The sequence below is a fragment of the Calidris pugnax genome, unplaced genomic scaffold (assembly GCF_001431845.1).
Source record: "Calidris pugnax isolate Ruff unplaced genomic scaffold, ASM143184v1 scaffold95, whole genome shotgun sequence".
Classification (NCBI taxonomy): Eukaryota; Metazoa; Chordata; class Aves; order Charadriiformes; family Scolopacidae; genus Calidris; species Calidris pugnax.
This window is the reverse complement of record NW_015090885.1, coordinates 1,150,069-1,170,699: the sequence shown is the minus strand read 5'-3', so window position 1 is coordinate 1,170,699 and position 20,631 is coordinate 1,150,069. Positions and strand designations below refer to the sequence as shown.

Below are 20,631 nucleotides of genomic sequence, written 5' to 3'. Positions count from 1 at the left end.
GCAATATCCCATTATTTATTGTCAGGCATAGATAAGGCAGACTATTAAATTATATCAATGTTCTGGACACCTGCCTCCTTACAAGCCCCTGACAAGATGAGGGTTTGAATTTCAGAGAGGAAAGGAAGAATCTGTGGCCAGTTTAATTTAAAATCGGCCTTGGTTTGGAAATACTATTTACTTTTGCAAGACAGACATTCCCATCATTAAATTATAGCTGCCAGAGTATTTGCAAGATTTTCCAAATATTAGTCCAAACTACACTAATTCAAGATTAGGCTTTCTATTATAAACCATTTTAATCAGACAAAATTGCTACACCCAGTAGAAATGCTTTGATCATGAAAAAAATTAGCAATGACATAAATCCATTGGGAAAATACTTCTGATACTGTCTAGAATCCTTGTCACTTTATTAACTCCTAGGATAATTTCACAGTCTACATTCAGCAAAGGAAGCAAAACTGGCCCCTCTGGAAGCCCTCTGGAACAGTGCTTGGGTATGGTGATTAATTATCCTTCACTGCAGAACAGACTAATATCAATATCAGAAAATCACTGCAGTCATATGTCACATCAAAATGGTTAATAGCTGAATTTTGAAAGGATGTAATCAAACCAATTAATGAAAAGAAAATCAAAATGCAAGTATGGGAAGTATTAAATAAAAGTCTGCTTTGAAAAACAAGACATGGTAAAACATTGCAGCTAATTAATTTTAGAGTCGATGCTACTTTCATTCACGTTGCTTCTAACAGGCTGTCAAATGACTGTACCACTCATTGCTTAAAAGTGAATAATCTGAAGTGCTGTGGATATCATGTGTGAATATGCAAAGAGGTGGGTACTGCCTGGCTGTGTTTCAAAGTATGTTGGTCAAAAGTACATTAGATGCTATTTCCTTTCTCCTCCTCTTCAATTGTAATACTCCATTTTCCCAACTTTCCGCATTTGTCAAAGTGACAAGAAATATGAAAAAATGAGAAACAAAGACCCTTATACATAAAGTTTACGGATTTAAGGGAATTGCACTAAAACATATTTTCTAAAAACTTCTAGGGATTAATGTTCTTGTTTAGACTATCATCTACCACAAATAATTTTAAAGTGATATTGTCACCACTTTTATAGCACATACAGGTGTATGAGGTTTTAAAAAACAAAAATCAATACTTGTGGTCTTCAAAATATTTATATCCCTTGTGTATAGCAAAGCTAAAATGGGGAAGCTAGTAGGAGATTGCAGCAACGTTTGCCAGACATTTTTTGTTTTCCATGTAGAGAAAACTCCAAGGCATGCTGTGAGAAACATATCAAGAAGACATGATATCAAAACCTCTTCTCTAGAGCCATAATTGCTGCAGATTGGCTGTGGCATATGAGCTTGTATCACAGCATTTACTCTTTTTTCTTCTGTCTGTGTATCCTGGTGGTAGTAACCATTTCCTGTTTTTTTTTTCCTACATCAAATAATCTTACACCTTCCCAATATAAACCCTGTTTTTAGAAGAAAGGTTCGGCTTAGTTTATTAAAAAAAGAATTTGCCTTGCAGTGACATTGTTTTTCCTGGGGAAGGCTGTGCCTGGCTTACGTGATGTCTACGGAACTGGGAAGGAATACAGGTTCTTTCATTTACCCTCCACCCTGTATACCAATGCACAGATGGTTACAATCTTCACGAGAAAATAAACAAGAAAGTATTTTAGTTACTATCCTTGGTGGAAAAAGATGCAGAATATGAACTAAGCTAGCCAAAATTCCTCTTGAAGTTTGGACATGTCACCAGGATGTTACAGAAAAAAAATCATATTCCTGATGCCATCCGTAAATGGGCTACCTGAGGCTGGATAGAGAAGGTGCCTTTCTTTTAGCATCAATATTGTGAAAGGAAAGACAGCTAACAACAGAAGATATGGTCAGGCTGCCAACACAAGCACTATGTTTATCATTCCTGCCGTGCGTTTTGTCAGCATTTTTGCCTGCAGTTTGATTTCTGCAATTACAAAACAAGTCTAAACGCCTGAATAGGAGCATACTTAATGCAATGCAGGCTTGTAGATGTCACTGTAAAAATAAAACACACAGACAGCTGGCTTTATTCATCCTGTCTCCATTTCAAAAAGAAGTAGAGCAATTTCAAGGGGCAATGTAAGAGGAGGAAGGGAAGGATGTCCCTATCAGTGACCCACCCATCTCCCTTGCTTTTTATCACTGAGGAAGCAAAAAAGCTCTTTCAGCACTCTTTGCATCTGATATATGTTCTTAGGAAGGCTGAAGACCTGCAGGGATGAGATTGGTTTTCAAAAGAAGATGAAAAAATAACCTCTGCATAGAGAGATTTTGAAGGAATCCCCACCATCTTACATTTCAAGGAGTGTAAAAATGCGGAAATATAATCCAAAGTGCATTTTTAATGCATAAATATTTAAGGAAATTATATTGTATATATTTGTATGAAGAACAGCATATGATAAGGAGGAGCTTTTCACATGCTTTTTATTAAATATATAAGGAGGTACCCAAACCATTTACTAATATTATCTGACAAGGTTAAACTTAATCTTCATGCCTGCTAGAATTGGAAAAATAAGAATGCATAGTAAGTTGACATTCTGAGGCAAGAAAGCTTTAGAAAGCTTTAGAAAGCTTTCTGTATGCCTATCTCTAGTAGGCCACATTTTCCTACCGCAAATGAAAACTTTAATGTTGCCAGCCTAGACTCATTCCTTTTTCTGATAAGCTGTTCCTCAAATATGAATGTAGATTAATCCTCTTTTAATAAGCATTAACTCAGAACAGATAATCAGCATATAAAAATTCCATCAAATCTTCTGTCTACTTTTGGATGATTCTGTCAAATAATTTGTCCTCATTTAACAGTTTCAGGAGTTGCGCACAAAATGTGTAGCATCCCATAATTCTCTATCTATTTTTAATTTGTTTTTGTTTACTCAGTTTCATGAAATCTTTTATCCCAAGGAGCACTAGTCACTAAATAAGCTTACCTACTCGTAAGTGAAAATACATATTTACTTTCTTTGCATGACTGATGGCCTAGACACTTGAAAACACCTGAGTATTCAATTGAGTGGGTACTGTTACAACAATGAATTTGAGGGCACAGGAAAGACAAGCAGATAAAAGAAATTTCTCTTATTTCTACAAACGGATTCCACGCCTTTGTTGTATGAGTCCTTCTACCAAAATGTGAAAAGAGAATTGCAACTTTCAGTACAAAATAAACAAATTCTGTTCAGTCACTGTAATACAGGAATGAAACAATTAATCTATAATACAAGAAGTGGCCAAATATCTTTTTTTCTGTCCATCTGTCTTTCCTTGTATCATGTAGAAATCTACGGTGTGTCCAGAAACAACAGGGCAGCAGTACTTTAGATTTTACAGAAAATCACAAAATTAAGACCAATACATCCTTTACATCACAGAACAGATGACTGAGAAGGGGTAACATTTGTATTTGGTGTCTCTGTGCCAGATTTGGTTTTGCTGATAGCATGCATGGTCCCAAAACCATACACTTCTTGTATAGCTGCAGAGGATGACACTACTACTTACCAGTAGGAATCTAACAAACATAGTCAAAAATCATATGTTTTCTAGTATTGATATTACCGAGAATCAATGGTTGGTGTGTCATGATGGTGAAAAGGAAGGGGAGGAATAGTCATGCACAGAATTGTGGCTCAATAACTACTAGAGTCAGCTCAACTGAAAACAAGTAAAAAGATTTAGCTATGATTTTCAATGTCACTTTATTTGTGACCATCTGAGCAATCAATCAGTGCTTATGAAAATTTTCACAAAGGCAGAAAGCTTAATGAATTTAACTGAATTATTTATCAATTATTCTTTTCTGGCACAAAGCTTTACCAATTGCCTGACATTTGCTGTTTACTCTTCTCCTACACAGACTGTTACAGTAGTTTAGTCACACAGCAGAAATTATACCTCTTAGGAGCCTAATAACAGAATACAAATTACAAAGTACCAGCGAATGGCCCATAATCTGAAAATGACCTGAAAGAACAATTTTAGCAAGTAATTATGTAACTGCAGAATCTAAACTTTTAAAAAACTATTTTTAGTGTTTTAAGTTCTACACATATGCCAATACCACTAAAAACAAAACAAACCAAAAACATTTACATCAGAAATAACTGAAAAAATAGGTTTTTGGTTTATGTCAAAAATATATAGCCAATAGGTTTTTGGTTTTAAGTGTATCAATGTTCCAATAATACTTTCCAATAATATGTTTCCAATCACTTTCTCATTATTACACCTTCAAATCTGCATGTTCTGTGACTTTCTGAATTTAAAGAAGAAGAACGGAACAAAAAGTGTGCATCTCCTAAAATCACTGTATTAGGATAAATTCATCTATGGTAAAACTTTATCGACAGCTGTCTCTGTCTACATATCACTGTCTAAATATTTAGATCTGAAAATAAATTGTTTATGAATCATAACTTTGAAGGGAGAAACTCACAGTTGTATCATCAAACCTCCACAAGCATAGATAAGTTTGTCTAAGTGATATAATCAATGGCAAATTCAAATATTAGAGAACTAATGATGTTTTTAGGGAACCTGGGTATAAAGATTAAAAACATGGACTATGTTCTTTCAGAAGAACAACTTTTTTTAAAAAAATGATTTTTTTTGGACTTTAATACTGGATGACTTACATTCTCAGTGCCTCCAGAAACAATTATAGGACAGGAAACAGAACTATGTCCTGTTATAGTTCTATAAAGTCCATGAAATATCAAAACTATTTTTATAAAAGCAAATTTTTGGCAGTGCCTTTGACATGAGCTGACAATGTGTGCTTGCAGCCAAGAAAGCCAACTGTATCCTGGGCTGCATCCAAAGAAGCATGGCCAGCAGGTCAGGAGAGGTGATTCTGAACCTCTACTCTGCTCTGGTGAGACCTCACCTGGAGTACTGTGTCCAGCTCTGGAGCCCTCAGCACAGGAAAGACATGGACCTGTTGGAGCAGGTCCAGAGGAGGGCCACAAAGATGATCAGAGGGCTGGAGCATATGCAAACTGGCTGAGAGAGCTGGGGTTGTGCAATCTGGGGAAGAGAAGGCTCCAGGGAGACTTTATTGTGGCCTTTCAGTACTTAAAGGGGGCTTAAAGGAAAGATGGGGATAATCGATTTATCAGTGCCTGTGGTGATAGGACAAGGGGTAATGGTTTTAAGCTAAAAAAGAGTAGACTTAGACTAGATATAAGGAAGAAATTTTTTACAATGAGAGTGGTGAAACATTGGAAACATGTTGCCCAAGAGCTGGTAGATGCCCCTTCCCCAGAAATCATGAATCATGCACAGTCACTCTGGCTCCAGCACAACCCTGTGTCATGTCAATGTATACTACAAAGACAATGGAAAAAAGTCACCACAGTTACACGACAGCTGACAGTGGCATAACCTTAGGAACTGAATGAAAAGATGCATTATTTCATTTTGTAAAAAAATGCTTTGTTGTGTCTCAAAGAAAAGCATGTAAAGCATTTAGGGTAGGATGTGTTGTGCCACATCTTACACTCACTTGACCAAACCTGCCCAGAAGCCAAAGAAGCAATTCCTGAGACCCCAGAGCTTCTCCACAAGGACACTTCTCTCTCACAACACAGGGCCCTGGGGCAGACTTCACCACCTTCAGTCAATCTGGTCTGTCCTTCTAAGCTAAACATGGTTGTGGTTTAACCTCAGCTAGCAATAAGGACCACTCAGGCATTCACTCACTCCCCACCCCCCAGATAGCAAAAGGAAAAAAACAAAAAACCATAAGGATAGTTTAATAGAACAGTAACAGAAGAGAAAATAATAATAATGGCAAAAGCATATACAAAAAGAATGATGCAATACAACTGCTCACCACCTGATGATTGATTGCCCAGCCTGTCCTGAGCAGCGATCACGGATTCCTGCGCCCCGGCCAACCCCCATTTATATACTGAGCATGATGTCTATAGTATAGAATATGCCTTTGGCCAGATTGTCCTGTCTATGCTCCCTCTCAGCTTCTATGGGAGGCTGAAAAAGTCCTTGACTTAATATGAGCACTACTGAGCAACAACTAAAACAATATGTTTTATCAACATTGTTCTCATACTAAATCTCCAAAACACAGTAACTACTAGGAAGAAAATTAACTCTATCCCAGCTGAAACCAAGACAACACTCAAGCTGTGGCTGAAGATAAGCAAGAGCAAGAAAGCAGCTTGCTGAGCATGAGGACCAGCTCAGCAGTGCAGTAGGAAGGCTAGTCTGTATCACATGGACGGCAGAGGGGACAGAAGAAGAGCTTTGGTAAGTGCAACTGAGGGGCCAAGCTACATGCAAAAACTTTACAGACTTCTGTTGGAAAATGCTGTATCAGCCCTTTATGCTGTAACATCGAGGTATAATTATTTTTGAGTTTTTGAATCTCAAGCTTAGGTATGAGAGCAGAAGCTAATTATTTGTATTAATTATTAATATTAATTGTGTACTCTATTTTTAATGGCTAACCATATGTTGACTAAGCTGTTTGCAACCTGCTGTTTCAGCCACACTTCGTTTATTCTTTACATATCTTTAATCACGCTTACAATAATGGTCTACCGTATGCTATGTTTATTAAAGATATGAAAACTAGGATATCATCTTTGAATTGTGTAGGCAGAAAAAAGCAAATGCTTCAATTTCGAAAAACACTGTAAAGGCAACACATGCAGAAGTTAATCACTAGATTGCTTGAAGATCTGAACACCTCACGGTAAGACCAACATATATGCAACTAACAGCTAAAGTGGAAGAAAGTTCCATTTCTCCAGTTAGATCTTAAAAAATGTTCAAGATACTTTTTTTTGAGCTTTAAGATAAAAATTCAGTGATATACAACTAATGCTTGTTTATGTTAAGCTAGTTCAAGCATTTTGTCCTGCAAATTACTTTCAAAACTGCATTATTTTGAGGAGTTACATGAGTAAGTAGTATGCAGAATTATAATGACAGAGACATTAATGCTGGTGGATTTCATATGCCCCTGGAATCGCTAGGAGAATGAATGCTACATTTTTATCACAGATAGGCAGCAGAAGTATTTCTCCTTCTATTTGGTTTTAATTCTGCATATCTCACATGCTCATAGTCACTTAAATAGGTAATGTTTGCAATGATGTGTTGGTGAGGTAAGAGACAGACTAATGGACAGTACCTGCAGGGGTGAAGGTGAAGGACTGAACTGCAAAACAAGAAAGCAAACACATTGTGAGTTACACACCCTGATAACAAGTGTTAATTGCAGGGTACGAGTTTCTTCTGGAATTTACTTAGTTGTGGTTGAATAGCATAAGCAGGACATAACAGTTGAGCTTAAAGCACTGACCAGCCAGCAGCCAATGAGGAATGATGGTTGGAAAGGTGAGCAGTGAATTTTGACAGTCACATTTGAAGACTTTCTGTGTGGACATGCTGTTTTCCAAATTGTAAACATTAGGATGAATTCTGAAGCATGATCTGTTATGAACTTTCTTTGTTGAAAGCATACATTATTTCGCAATTCTGATGATGGGAATTCTGTGCCATGATGCAATGTTCACATCACACTTAGATGCAGCAAACATCACGAGAAGGAATGAGTTGCAGGAGACACACTGTTTATAATGAGTATTATTATTATTTACAGCTATGCATTTTAAGATATAGAAGACTTTGCTCTCAATCTCATACCCACAACATGCCAACTCACATACAGGGCTAATAATTCTGCTTTTAAAAAAAGACTAGTCTTAGCTTATGTCCAAATTTTATGTATAGGATTCTTTCCCAAGAGGAATAACAATACAGCCGCTTCTTAACATAAAAAATCATGGCATCTAGACTGATATTTCATATAAACATATATGTAGGTGCGTGTGTTATACATTAGTTTCTCAATCAACACCATGCCACATCTCAAAGAGTAAAAGTCATCACTATCAAAGGAAAGAAAAAACCACCTCATCAAAAAGCATAACCTATGAATGATACAGGCCACATGGTGATGCAAAGTGAGGTTCCAGAGAAAACAAGTCAGTCCAAGAGCTGCTGAAAGGGTCTCTCCTCCCTCTGCTTTCACTGCTCATCTGTTCTCTTCTTAGGCTGCCCTGTTTCACTAAGCCAGTGGAAAACTAATCCAGCAGGCAGGATTGAAAAACAACACAGAGTAGTTTCCTTATGGTTTATTGAGGACATTGAGAAGCCTGATGATGGCTAACACCAAGGTGAGGAGGCATACGACTACTTGGCTGTGAGCAGGGACAGAATGTTGGGTTTTGGCAAGTTGTTAGAGATGCTCAGCCACTTAGGGAACCTGTGTCCTTGGGTTCACATGGGATAATTTGTAAATAGAAGAGTACAAGTGTATCTTTAGTGTAATACGTCAACATTAAATATGCTGTGTCCTCAACTGTGCAAATCTTGCTCAAAAAGGAAACGTTTTCTTTTTTCAAATGTTAATAAGCGCTATAAGGCAACCTACCCCAATATTTGAAGAACACCTTTTTTGTGTTAAATTAGGTTTCAATGACCCATTTTATGACAATTCACCTGACTTCTTAAAAATCTGTAAGAATCTTGAAGCACAGAATAATACAGAAACCAAACAGTCTAGAGGAGGAAGAAAATATCTTCATTTGGCAAATGTATTTATTTTTCCAAATGTAGTTTTCAAAAACTAATTTGTAACTGGAGAAACACATTTGGTACAAGAGGGATCACATCCTGAGGGCATTCCAAGGTGCTCTACCTTCAAGACAAAACTTTCTGTGGCTTATGCCATAGGTAAATTTTGACCATACTCCTCTATCTAATACTATTCTCCTCCAACTATAGGTATGGAGTCACTTATTAAGTACCTCCGCTCATTTCCCATGCACATGGCTTCAAAGACATGGAAATGCATGGGAATGAAAAAGGAGAAGACCAAGTACTCTTTCTAACCATCCTTGTAAGGGTCTAGTCTAATTCACGTTTGAGCACACAAATGGGGCTTTACTGCTAACAGAGTGCCTTCTGAGCAAGGAACAAGAGGTACAATTAATCCTCTTTGTACTTTTTTATGCTAGATGTGCTGGAGATGTAAAAATAAAGACTGCCTTATGGTAATGATGAAATGTGTTACCGAGCAATGCATTTAAAGCTTCTCATACACCGGCATTTTCACAGCATACATTTAAAACAAGCATCCAAAATTCACCCAGGCCACCTTGGCTGTAAGTTCAACAAGTTTTTTAACAGCACCTGTTCTCTTCATGATAGAACCTGATGAGATGCTAATAAATAATTACTGTTCTTACCAGCATAATTGCTGAGCCCCTTCCTCTTCTTTCTGCGCCAGTACAGCCAGATGCTGAAACCCATCAGAATTACCCAACATGCACCACCGATGCCAGCTATGAAGGCGGGCTGTTTGACAACATCAGTGATTTGCTCAGTTATGCTGTTGTTATTTTCAGTGATGACAACTTCGTTACGACCTCCTGCACAAAAGAAATTCCAGAGAATGTTGTTACTATGGATTCTGTAATACAAACAGGAACCAAGTATTGCAAATGAAAATTAAAAAAAACAAAACAGTAATGTATCTTAAAAGAATTAACCAAAGTAGGAGAGCTTTAATGAGTACCAAAGCACACCTAAAACCCAATGTTTCTAGAAAGTAAATCCATCATCCACTGTGATTTTGATAACATATTTGGAAAGATAGTTTTACAGCACTCTCTCAAGTAATCTAAGACATGAGAGTCCAGAGACTTCTTTTTTTTAACAATATACATGTTTGTTGGGGTTTTTTTTACATAATTATAGGCAGAATACAATGATGAGAAAATCAATCATAGGAAACCAAGCAAAAAAAATAAAAAAAAAAAATCAGGCAATCAAGAAATAGCTTTTTCTAAATAAGAATCCAAATACAAAATATGTTACAACATCGAATGACAGTTTCTTCACTCATTGTCAGCATGCCAAAAATTCTTACTTAACTTATTTGTTCTCATGGCTTGCTAGAGTTTCCAAATTTAAAATAATAAAAAAACAAATATGTATTTTCAACTAGAGCAAAGATGCATTTTTCTAGCAATTATTTCATGGGGAAAACAATCCATACAAATCCAAACTGCACCAGCTTTGACAGGAAGTAGAAAATCACATGGTTAACTGTAAGTTCTAAACAATCACAGCAACAGATGCTATTTTTTTTTCATGTAGAACAGGCATGAAAAATCCCTAACATCAACCTGTAAGAAATAATTATGATGTGGAATACCAATTAAAGTGATATGCATCAAAAATTACTATATAGGATCTTAAATAGGATATATTATATTAGAAAACTGTAAATTTCAGTAGAGTGTCTCACTGTTTTTTTCATCCTCTTTCTCTAACAAGGAACTTTTCTAAAAGGAAAATCTTGGTGTCTGGCTTGAAAACAAATGAACATAAAAGATGTGAATAGAAATTCAGGAAATGCCAAAGCATATTGTTCTAGGGACAGCACTTTTCTACTTTAAACCTTCCATTGTCAAAAATAGTTAGTTTTAAAATTAGGAAGTGTGGACTATATTTTTCTGAAAAAAATATATGTATATTGATTATATATACATTTGATATAAACCGCCCACATCTGCAGTTTTAAAATTGGTTAAAAAATTATCCATCATTTCCAGTAAAAGCATTTATATAGCTCAATCCTTGAAATGTTTATACAGTATTACCAGATGCCTGTACGCATGCTGAAGAGATCCAAGAGTAGCTACTCTACTGAGACAAAAAAGATGCAAATTATATGATTCTAAATTATACGAGTCTATCGCACACACGTAAAGGTGTGGCAATAAATATGGCAATAAAAACCCTGAAGTGGTAACTCAGAGGAAATTATCAAAAGTGTTGTAGCATTATGTCTTGCTGTGAAAACGTATATATTCCTCTTCTAAAATTCAGCAACGGTTAAATTCACCGCTCGCTTCTTTCAACAGCATCAGCAAACTGGCCTCAGCCTAAAGCAAATAAACAAATTGCTGGCTTAAGCAGATGCGAGAAGTCTGACACTTCCAGTTTTATTTCCACAGACACCTCTTTGCAGGAGACCCAGAGTTTACACCAGGCAAGCTGCAGATGAAGGCCGGATGCACCTTCCCTGCCCAGGCTGTCACCCCGCTGCGGGGACTGGCGCTGCCCGAGCCAAGACACAGCTTCAGGCCCTAAGTTGTGTTCAGAGCTGGACTGAGACACTCCGGAAGAGATGCAATGCACTGCACTACATTGCTATCACACTGTTAATGATCTCAGTGATTTTATTAAGCTTTCTCTCTTTCAGCACCATGTCAATATTTAGTAATGATGACCGTCTGCTTTTGCAAACAGAGTGCTGAAGCTGTGCTAGAGCTTGGCTTGCTTTCAGTAGTACTGTGCAAGAAATAAAACAGACTTCCCGCACACAAAATAGGTCCCACAGAAGGATGCTGACAGACTACACCGGCTAATGTAGAAAAAGGCAGTACACCAGTACTTGTGTCATGTACCAGTCTATACTGGCCATGCTGGTAAGCTTTACTAGCGTCAGGACCTGGTGGCTGCAGCTGTCCTTCCATATTTTGTCTTACTGCTGCCAAAGGACCGATAGTTTCCAGTCCTGATGCAGTAAACGGGAATAAAACTCAGTGAGCACCTGTGACAGGAAAAGAAGGGAGGCAGTGACTCCATCAGATTTTCCCCTTTTTTTCTGACCATGGAACCAATCCATTGGTGCACCCTAGCGCTGAAAGAAGAAGTGCTGAGAGTAAAACTAATAGAAAGGGGCACTCTATGGCATGCCCTTCCAGGCACAAAATTGATTTGCTAGTAGAAATCAGCATGGGAGCTGATGTTGCTATAATTGTCATTAACTCTCAGTTAATTTCTGTGCCCTTTGGAGGAGAGGTAAAAGCAGCCGGATGGTGAGGAAACAGGTAAGGTCAGCACTGCTTCTGAGGCAGCTGTGCTGCTATGGAGAAGAGAGGGCAGGGAAGCACTTCAGAGACATCAGCTTTGGGAGCGGACACTCCTGGACTCAAGAAAAGAACACGTGCTTTCCACTAAAACCTCGAAAAAGTCCAAAGATCCTGTTTTCTTCTCTAAGGTCTTTTGAGAATGGAGGAAGTAAGAGCAAACTGCAGAGAGCCTGGGGAGAACTTTCAGTGGACTTTATGCTCTCCCTCTTTTAGAGGGAAGGTGTAATCTGTCTATAAATTACCTTCTAAAGTTTGCAGTCTGGCTGTTTGCTCTTACTCCTCAATGTTTAGCAAACACAACTGCAAAAGTAATAATTCATTTACATTTCACCATAATGTATGCTTTGTGAATTCAACGAATAAAAAAATAAATGGATACAGATGAACGTTACTCAATGACATTTGATAAAATTAATATAATTGTTGGGGTTTGGGGAAACAAACAGCATGCATTTTGTATTTCTTTATATAATATTTAAGCAGAAGTACTAAATACGTCATCCAAGGTACCAGTGTACTATTTCATATACTGCAGGTGTTTCTGTAACAATGCTGTCAGTTCAACTAATTAGAACATAGACAAGGGAAGTGTGCGACCTGTAACGCTCCATTGTTTCTGAAGACAAAAACATAATGAAATATAATGTCTTCCTCCCATTGGAGAGTAATGAAGAACAAAACTAATTTGTCGGACCAAAAATTAATTAGACACATCAGATTCGATTGTACCTATTACTGTGAAAGTTTGCAGCTGTTCCTCATATTATTATGCCAATGATGGAATGTAAGAGTGAACAGGCTAACTGATGAAGAGAAATAATAGTTATACCATTAATCAACATTGTCGTTATCTCCAGATTTATTTCTGGTTTTCCAAGTGAAATTTTTTAGCATGTCAAAAGTGATCATAAAAACTTTATTGTTGATTCTCTTTGAGTCTTCCATAAAATTTTTCAATGTCCTGCTTAAAGCATGGGAACAGGATTCCTCTAACAGAGACACAATTCCTAACCAAAGAAATAATGTGCTTTATATTGCTCCATATTCTTCTGGTTTTACTTTCTGGATTGTCACAGGTCTGTTATTTAGAACTGGTCTGGGAATTCAGTAGTTGATTATCCACCATGAAAATCAGTTCTTTTCAGAAAAAAAAACCCAAACAGCCACCTTCTTTGAAAAACATAACTTATATTTAAGAATAACATTTTCTTTCTTTTTACACACTGGACTCTGCATTTCATGATGATTAGTCATACTGTTTAGCAACTTGGCTTAACTGTTCTGCATCACTGACCTGCAATTTCTGCATTTCTGCAATTGTTCATTCTGTTTGCAACCTGTTAAATAGTATATCTAAGGACCAGATCATATGAGAATCCAATATAATACAATAATTCAATAATGTTTTCCCATCCATGATGATGTTTTGAGGTTTGTTCACTAGGTCATTTTTAATCCATGCGATTTTTTTTTTCGATTTACCTAAAAAATTCATTTTCTTATTTTATATTCTTGATTCTCAGTCAAACATTGAGTGGTACCAAGTCAAATCTTCCAGAAATTATATCACTTAAACATTGTTACCTTTATCAAGCAAATTTATAGTCTGAGAAATAACTGCCAGCAATTTGTAAGCAATACAAAAATGCTTACAGAAAAGGGAGATACAGACCATACAAGTAATAACCACATCCAGCTTTGGGCTCTCAAAAGGGAAAACAGAAATGAGAATAGAAACACAATCAAAACAGAAAAGACACTCCTTTACTTTTCCTGCTAAGGACTCTTGAATTTGCAAAGGTGCCACCAGACAGACTAGTCAAAGCAGACATTCTGGGATCATTTAAGGAACAAATAAATATCACTGCTAAGTTTAACAATGTAAAATTCAGTCTCTAAATGCCAAATAGCTTTTTTCTTTCTTTTGTACTTTATTTGCATCCTAACATTCCTTTCCTCCTTCCTGCAACAACACAGATCTCTCTATATTTAACTCTTGATTATACTAGTCATTTTTGGTAAGGAAAAAGTCAGGATGAAGGACTGTAGTCAGATGCTGAACATTCTGGGATTTATCCAGCAAAGCACTTTGGTGTAAGTTTAACTCACAACACCTTAAGTGACACAAGGCTACTCACGAGCTTAAAATATAATATGCTTAAATGTTTTGTTGGAACAAGCTCAGTGTGTTTAGTCCCTGGCTAGATGGACTCCTTAGTGAAATAAGAAAAAGTCCTGCTCAAAGTGAATGCAGTGACAGACTAGTCTCACAACATCAGTCATTTACACAGAGGTCCAAAATTCAGGCCTGTTGGATGACAGGTTCCTTACACATTCAAAAATCAATTTCTCACTTTCAGTTCTAGAAAACTTTTTTTCCCTCTTTTTCTTTGGTGTTTCTGTGGCTGCCTTTTCCTAAAACCATTGCAACCTTCACCTCCGGTCTTATATTTCCTTCTCCAGTGACAATTTATTCAAAGTTGGTGTACCCCAATTTCTGTTTTGCTGCATAGGGAACCTGAATATCATTTAACATTTAAGCAATGCTTAGGGGATGGCCTTTTCTAAAGGTCTCCACATAACAGAATAGTCCATGTTTGGGACATCGTGTTGACAAGAATTTTCTATAAAGAAAATGTTTAATAACAAAATAAGAAAGAAAAGCCCATTTAATTAATAACTAAATCCGGCCATACAGATAAAAGCAATAAAATTCCTGTATTACACACTTGAAAGAGGTGCTGCTCTGCACAGCTCAATTCAATTTTTTGCTAAACATGATTGCTTCTCCTATTCTTACCTTTCCCATATTGTTCCTGCCTTTATATTTTATATTTGAGGAGAATTTCAGAAGAAACAGAATCTGTTTCCCTCAGGTCAGAAAATTAATTCAGCATGGAAATCGCTAATACAAAACAATCCTTTCAAAGGGAGGGATGACAATACTACCGTTGCTCTCTATTTGGACTAGAGGCCACTTATTCTTTGACAAAGGAAGCTTGTCTGCTTGGGATACCCGAGAAACACTGACTTCAAATATTCAGAAAACCAACTGTAAATAGTGCCTTAGGCACCAACAGTATGAGTAAGGCAATATCACAGTCATCTGAATAGGAGGAAAAGGGAGCTCAAGCTGTTAGTTCCATAAATCCATCAACCTGCAGAAGTGGTAAATTCATTTAAAAAAAATATTAAATCAGTTTCACTAGATTATCTGCATTTTCTCATATGTCTCGGGAACATATTTCCCTTCATTGGCTGTAAGAACTCTGCACAAAGAGAAAACACAACGTCAGCAGGCAGTGGGACGTTAAAAGCTAACTAGCTCTATTCAAATCTCGTCTTTTGCTCCATGGATTTTTATGCTTCCAGAAGTGATTTATGAAAGCATCTCTGAAAGCCAAAACAGGCAAAACAAAACAACAAAACAGACAATCACTTACCAATTATTATGGGTTGTGGCTCACTTTTTACTCCCACACCTGCACTGGTGCTTGCAGCAACTTCCACGCGGTACTGAATACCTGGATATAGGCCACCTATTACTACAGACCGAATGGCTGCATCTACTGTTTTGTTGATATGAAATCGAGTCTCATTACCTAGGCACCAGATCTGGGACAAAAGTTGATGTGTTAAAAAATACGAAATTCTTCATACTCATAAACAATCGTGCATAGATAGATACGACATATCAAGGTACTACATGACAATCACTTATTTTGGACTTCTTAACAATGTTACTGTCCAGGAATAGCTAGAATTGGCATGATTTAGTTTAGTAAAATATCCCAGATTAGCATAGCATCAAACCTATGCTATCTGCTTGCAAATACCTCTTGCAAAGACTGCTTGCAAATACTTTTCTGGACTCTGGCTCTCCATGGAGTGCAAATTTTGCGGTTACACTTCTTAGAATCACAGACCAGAATCATCCAAGTGAAAAAAGGCATTATACATTAATTGAAATTTTGTTCAGTAATATGATTACCACCAAGACTTTCCTTAAAAAAATACACATTTTTTTCATTCTTAATTTCCCACTGAATAGCAAAAGGACACCAAATAATACAAGCACAGGTTGAAACACTTCTTAAAGTACTAAAGAAGAAACAAATTTGAAAACGCTTTTTAACTTCCTTTCACTGCGTAATAGGGATATATGAAACTTCTGAAATGGAGTAAGTACAAACTCACTTTTTACCACTGCTTTTGTGATCACTTAAATTGTTCAGGAATCCAGATATCAGTTCCTGACTCAATTACTCTTTAATTAAACAGTAAAAACACTCTGTAATCTCAACTGGCATTTTGTGATGAGAACAGTCTATGATTTCAGAGTGCTATGTCTCTCTTGCATTTTTCCATAGGCTTTTCCCAAGGAGTTTCAAAACTAAGACCAATTAGGGATTCTTCTTCAGTTAATGTTATCTGCATATAATGCTTCTGTATTATTTACTACCACTCAAAAAAATCAATGCATAAAGATATCACATGTAAACTACATAACTATATTAGCAGAAGAAAACACTATTGGTGGAGCCACTATCAGCAATCAACTGATCTGTCTAAGCAATAGCAATGCTTCCTCTACCCTTATTTTTGACCCTGCTCAGTGTTTTATCACACCTTGTATTTTTTCTGTGGAACACTAAGGAAGATTTGGAGAGCAAAAGAAACCCTTGTTCTCGTAAGCTCAAGTAAATCTTATTTGCAGGCCAGAATGCATTAGAGTGAGAAAGCATTGCATTCATTTTTTCACTCTTTGTCTGTCTTGGTCTGGTTACAGCAGCTATGAGATGCCCCTAATTAAAGGCATTAATTCATAAATGAATTTACAGGCACTCTGATGCTTAAGTGGAATCAACAGATCTACCTTCAATTTGCTAGAAAATGTACTGTGAAACCTCAGTAGTAATTTTATACTCAAGGAAGTATTAGACTCTTTTCACTACATTCACTGTTAATCAGGCAGCCACCTAATCTAACACAGAAGGGATATAATAGGTAGTGACTCCAGCTGTTTTATAATCAGCCTAGAGATCTGAGCACTCACCTGGAACATGGCTTTTATTAACCATCAGCCCACTTTGTTTCATATCTACATATTTTGTGGTTTAGGAGCGTGCTTTACTCGTTTTCCTATAAGCCCTTGATGGTTAATATTGACTTACACTGGAGTCAGTATCAAGATTAATTAAGCCAAAAGATAATTATTAATTGATATGAAAATGAGATCAATAAAATACTGGGATTAATAAATCTTGATATTGACTAAAAGCAAAACAAAAGAAGTGCTATCCTAAACATAAATATTGTGAGCATTTACTGCATCCCTCTGACCAAGTGATAAAATGGAAGAGATTGAACCATTAGTTGATTTAAAAGTCAAGTCCTTTCTCCCTTCTCGATGCTGTGTTACCTCAAGATAGTGCAGGGGAAAAAATATAACTCTTTTTGTGTGAAATAAGCTGTATCCACCACTTCCACCCTTTGTGGGACTGGCAAGAAACCTGCGCTGCTCTATTTCAATTAAAAATTTCACACTAGGTATACAAGCCAACCACAGCAAAGTTATTTAACAAACTGTGTTCCATGGTCACAAGCCTGTGACAATGCTGAACCTTGCCTGATCATTTTCTCTGTAGTCCTCCACTCCAAAAACACACTGCACTTTTTCCATGTTGTAAAAATATAGTCGTGCAAAGGTGAGCTTAGTGGGGAATTACAGAATACAACAAAATTTAAGATGATATATAAAGAGTGGATACTTCGAACCAAGAAGGAGAAAACACAACCAGTGCAGGCAACACTCACATAAAAACTCTGAATATAGTAGTGGTGTTCAACCTGCTCCTCAGAGCAGACAACCTAGCACTTCAAGTTGTGAATCTTGACAGAGACAGTACTTGGGAGAAGTCTTGTATTCTCCCAGAGCCACAGTCCTTGACTTTGACCTTGAAGTGTTAGGATTAGCATTTTTGCAGGGAAAATAAGAGGTAACTTTCCTGCCAGCTTTTCTGACAGATTGAAGGCACTCTAAGACAGGGACTTCACTGCCTGTCTTGAGAGTGCAGAAGCCCTTAACAAATAAACCCTTCTTGTTCTGCAGCAGGGAAAAGCAAGAATGAGAAGCACTGTAAACTAGATGGCAATTACAGCTCTCTTCCAGATCTAGCTCATGGTATTTTTGCTTTTAATATGACAGTACTACTGCTTAAAAAAAAAAAAAAAAAAAAAAATTCCATAAGCAGTCAGTCCTCCATATAATTACATGGGCAGCTGTAAACACTGTCAGAATCTAAATCCATACACACACTATTGTTCTGTAATTCAAACAGGCTGTTTCCTTAAACACACAACCCTCCCATTAAACATCTTTTCTACCTTATACTCCTGGATGACTCCATTTTGGTGATCTGGAGGGGGAGGATCCCAGGAGATGCTGATGCTTGTGCTGTTGTGGCTTCCAACTGTCAGGACAGTAACAGACTGAGGAGGGGCACTTGGAGCTACACCAAGGAGAGGAAAAAAAAAAAAACACAAGCAAGACATTAATCCATTTGTAAGAGCATGAATTTTGCTGAAACAGTATAAGAGCAAGCAGACAGTATAAAAAGTTCATGCTCCCTGCAGGCCTAGGTACGCACATTTTGTTAGGGACTGGCAATTTTGAAAAATGCCTTTCTGAAGGGAAGCATAGCACTGAATGACAATGTGGAATTTGTGGCAATGGAGAATCAATACAAATCACTCCTCATTCACTTATATTTAGCATTTCTTAAGTTTGTATTGGCATTATTCTCATGTTTGCATTTGTTTTCGATAATACGCATGGATAGCTATGGATATATCAACTAAGTTATAACATGAGGCTGCTTCACCTGGCCTGAAAAGTGTTTTGATTCTTTTTTCCTACATGGTCTAATAATGATATGAGCAGCAGACATTTAAGGATCATTTCTTGTTTCCTATTTGTTCTCCAGGAAGATATTAACAGGTTTAAACGTAAAGCCTTACAACTCCTAGGTAGAAAAGGGTTAAAGTGTTCAGGGTTTTACACCAAATGCTAGTGAACAGGGGAGGTGCTGAATTAGGTCAGATATATACTTATGTCCTCTTTTCCCCAGGCAAATTGCTTTCTCTTCAGAGTCCTGCTCAGTTCAACCATTCACAGCTGTTTGATTGGTCACTGCATATCAAGACCATATCTACAAGACAATCACTTGCCAGTCCTGCTACATTGGCTAGAAGTGTGGAAAAAAACCAACAACAAACTCATAGCTGTTAGTGATCAGAGCTATGCTGGCAAAGACCCCCTTGCAGCTACAGCAGCTGCAGGGTGCCCTTGTTGGCTCAGGACAGGTTGTTTGGGAAGTGGCGCAGCAGCTCTGCTACAGGCAAGTCCCCTCTGTGAGCATCTGCTGCATCTCCACGTGGGGGCTCTCCCACCATAGCTATAGCTGACACGGCAGAGGACTGTGGCATATGTCCCTCCTCAGACACTTGAAACTTCTTCTGAGGCACCTCTACCCTCCCTTACTTCTAGGCAAGTGTTGAAAATCCACGACAGTGGCAAGCAAAGCAACCGAAGTCGAGTGTATTAAGACTTACAGTAGACCATGTATCAGAAACTAAAATATTTATCACTCTCTATGCCCCAATTTCAAATCTAGACAGTCCTCTGCTTTTGGGCATCTCACATCGTGTATCATGACTCCCTGACTCCATTCTCCTGGTTTACTGTATTCCTATCCAGAGAGGACTCCTTCACTGCTATGCTCTATGATACTCCTGACTGCATGAACATCTTTGGACCGTGCTTCTCGGAAAAGCACAGAGCCATCGGCATCTTTGTGTTAAAGTCTGGCAGGTCTAACACAACTAAACACAGCCACAGATATCAGAAGTATTCAAGTTTCCTGAGTCAATTCAGATTTCCTTATTGTTCCCCATGGCCTCTTCGAGTCTGACTACATTCCTGCTTTGGATGCTCCTTAGCACTTGACCTGGCACAGGCTCAAGGAGCTGAGCTCAAATCCTTACCCTGATAACCCTGAAGTGTTGGAGTATCCTGTTGCAGGAATCACACAATTTAAGACTAGAGTATCAAAGGTGGAGACAAAGGACCATACAAGATTACATTGAAATAAAGTAGAGGAAAAATGACAAATATATTACTGTCCTGTGAGGCTGTACATTTTGACAACTACATTTTCAGATGCTGGTTTAGCTGCAAAGCGAATAGTGCTTGGTAGAGTCCTTGTGACCTTGAATGAGGCAGAGGAACGGTGCACTACAGGGGTAAATGAGGCTGTATTATGGACGCTGCCTCTTAGCCAGCCCAGGTGAAGCACAGAAAGGTGGCCTTAGGCTACTCCTTGCAATCGTGCAAAGCATAAAATCAGTGAGGTTAATGGACGCATTGTGCACTTTATGGCAAGTGAAATAATTTGCCACCCAGTAAAAAAAATTAGCATTTTAAAAGTCTTCAAGTTATTCAATAACAACAAAACCATGAATAAATGCATATGTGCGATATTAACTAGCACAACACTTTACATTAAAATAATAATCATA

The 20,631-nt window shown here is 37.5% G+C and overlaps 1 protein-coding gene across 1 annotated transcript in view; it reads right to left on the bottom strand.

The window, feature by feature from the left end:
• The window catches only part of ROBO2 (roundabout guidance receptor 2), a 936,606-nt gene that overhangs the window by 55,604 nt on the left and 860,371 nt on the right, over window positions 1-20,631 (bottom strand). Inside the window, exons 16-18 of the mRNA XM_014947324.1 lie at window positions 18,439-18,563; window positions 15,495-15,666; window positions 9,355-9,537 (exon numbers count right to left, since the gene is read on the bottom strand). Coding sequence (XP_014802810.1) covers window positions 9,355-9,537; window positions 15,495-15,666; window positions 18,439-18,563 — 480 coding nt within the window. The remainder of the gene's footprint in view (window positions 1-9,354; window positions 9,538-15,494; window positions 15,667-18,438; window positions 18,564-20,631) is intronic.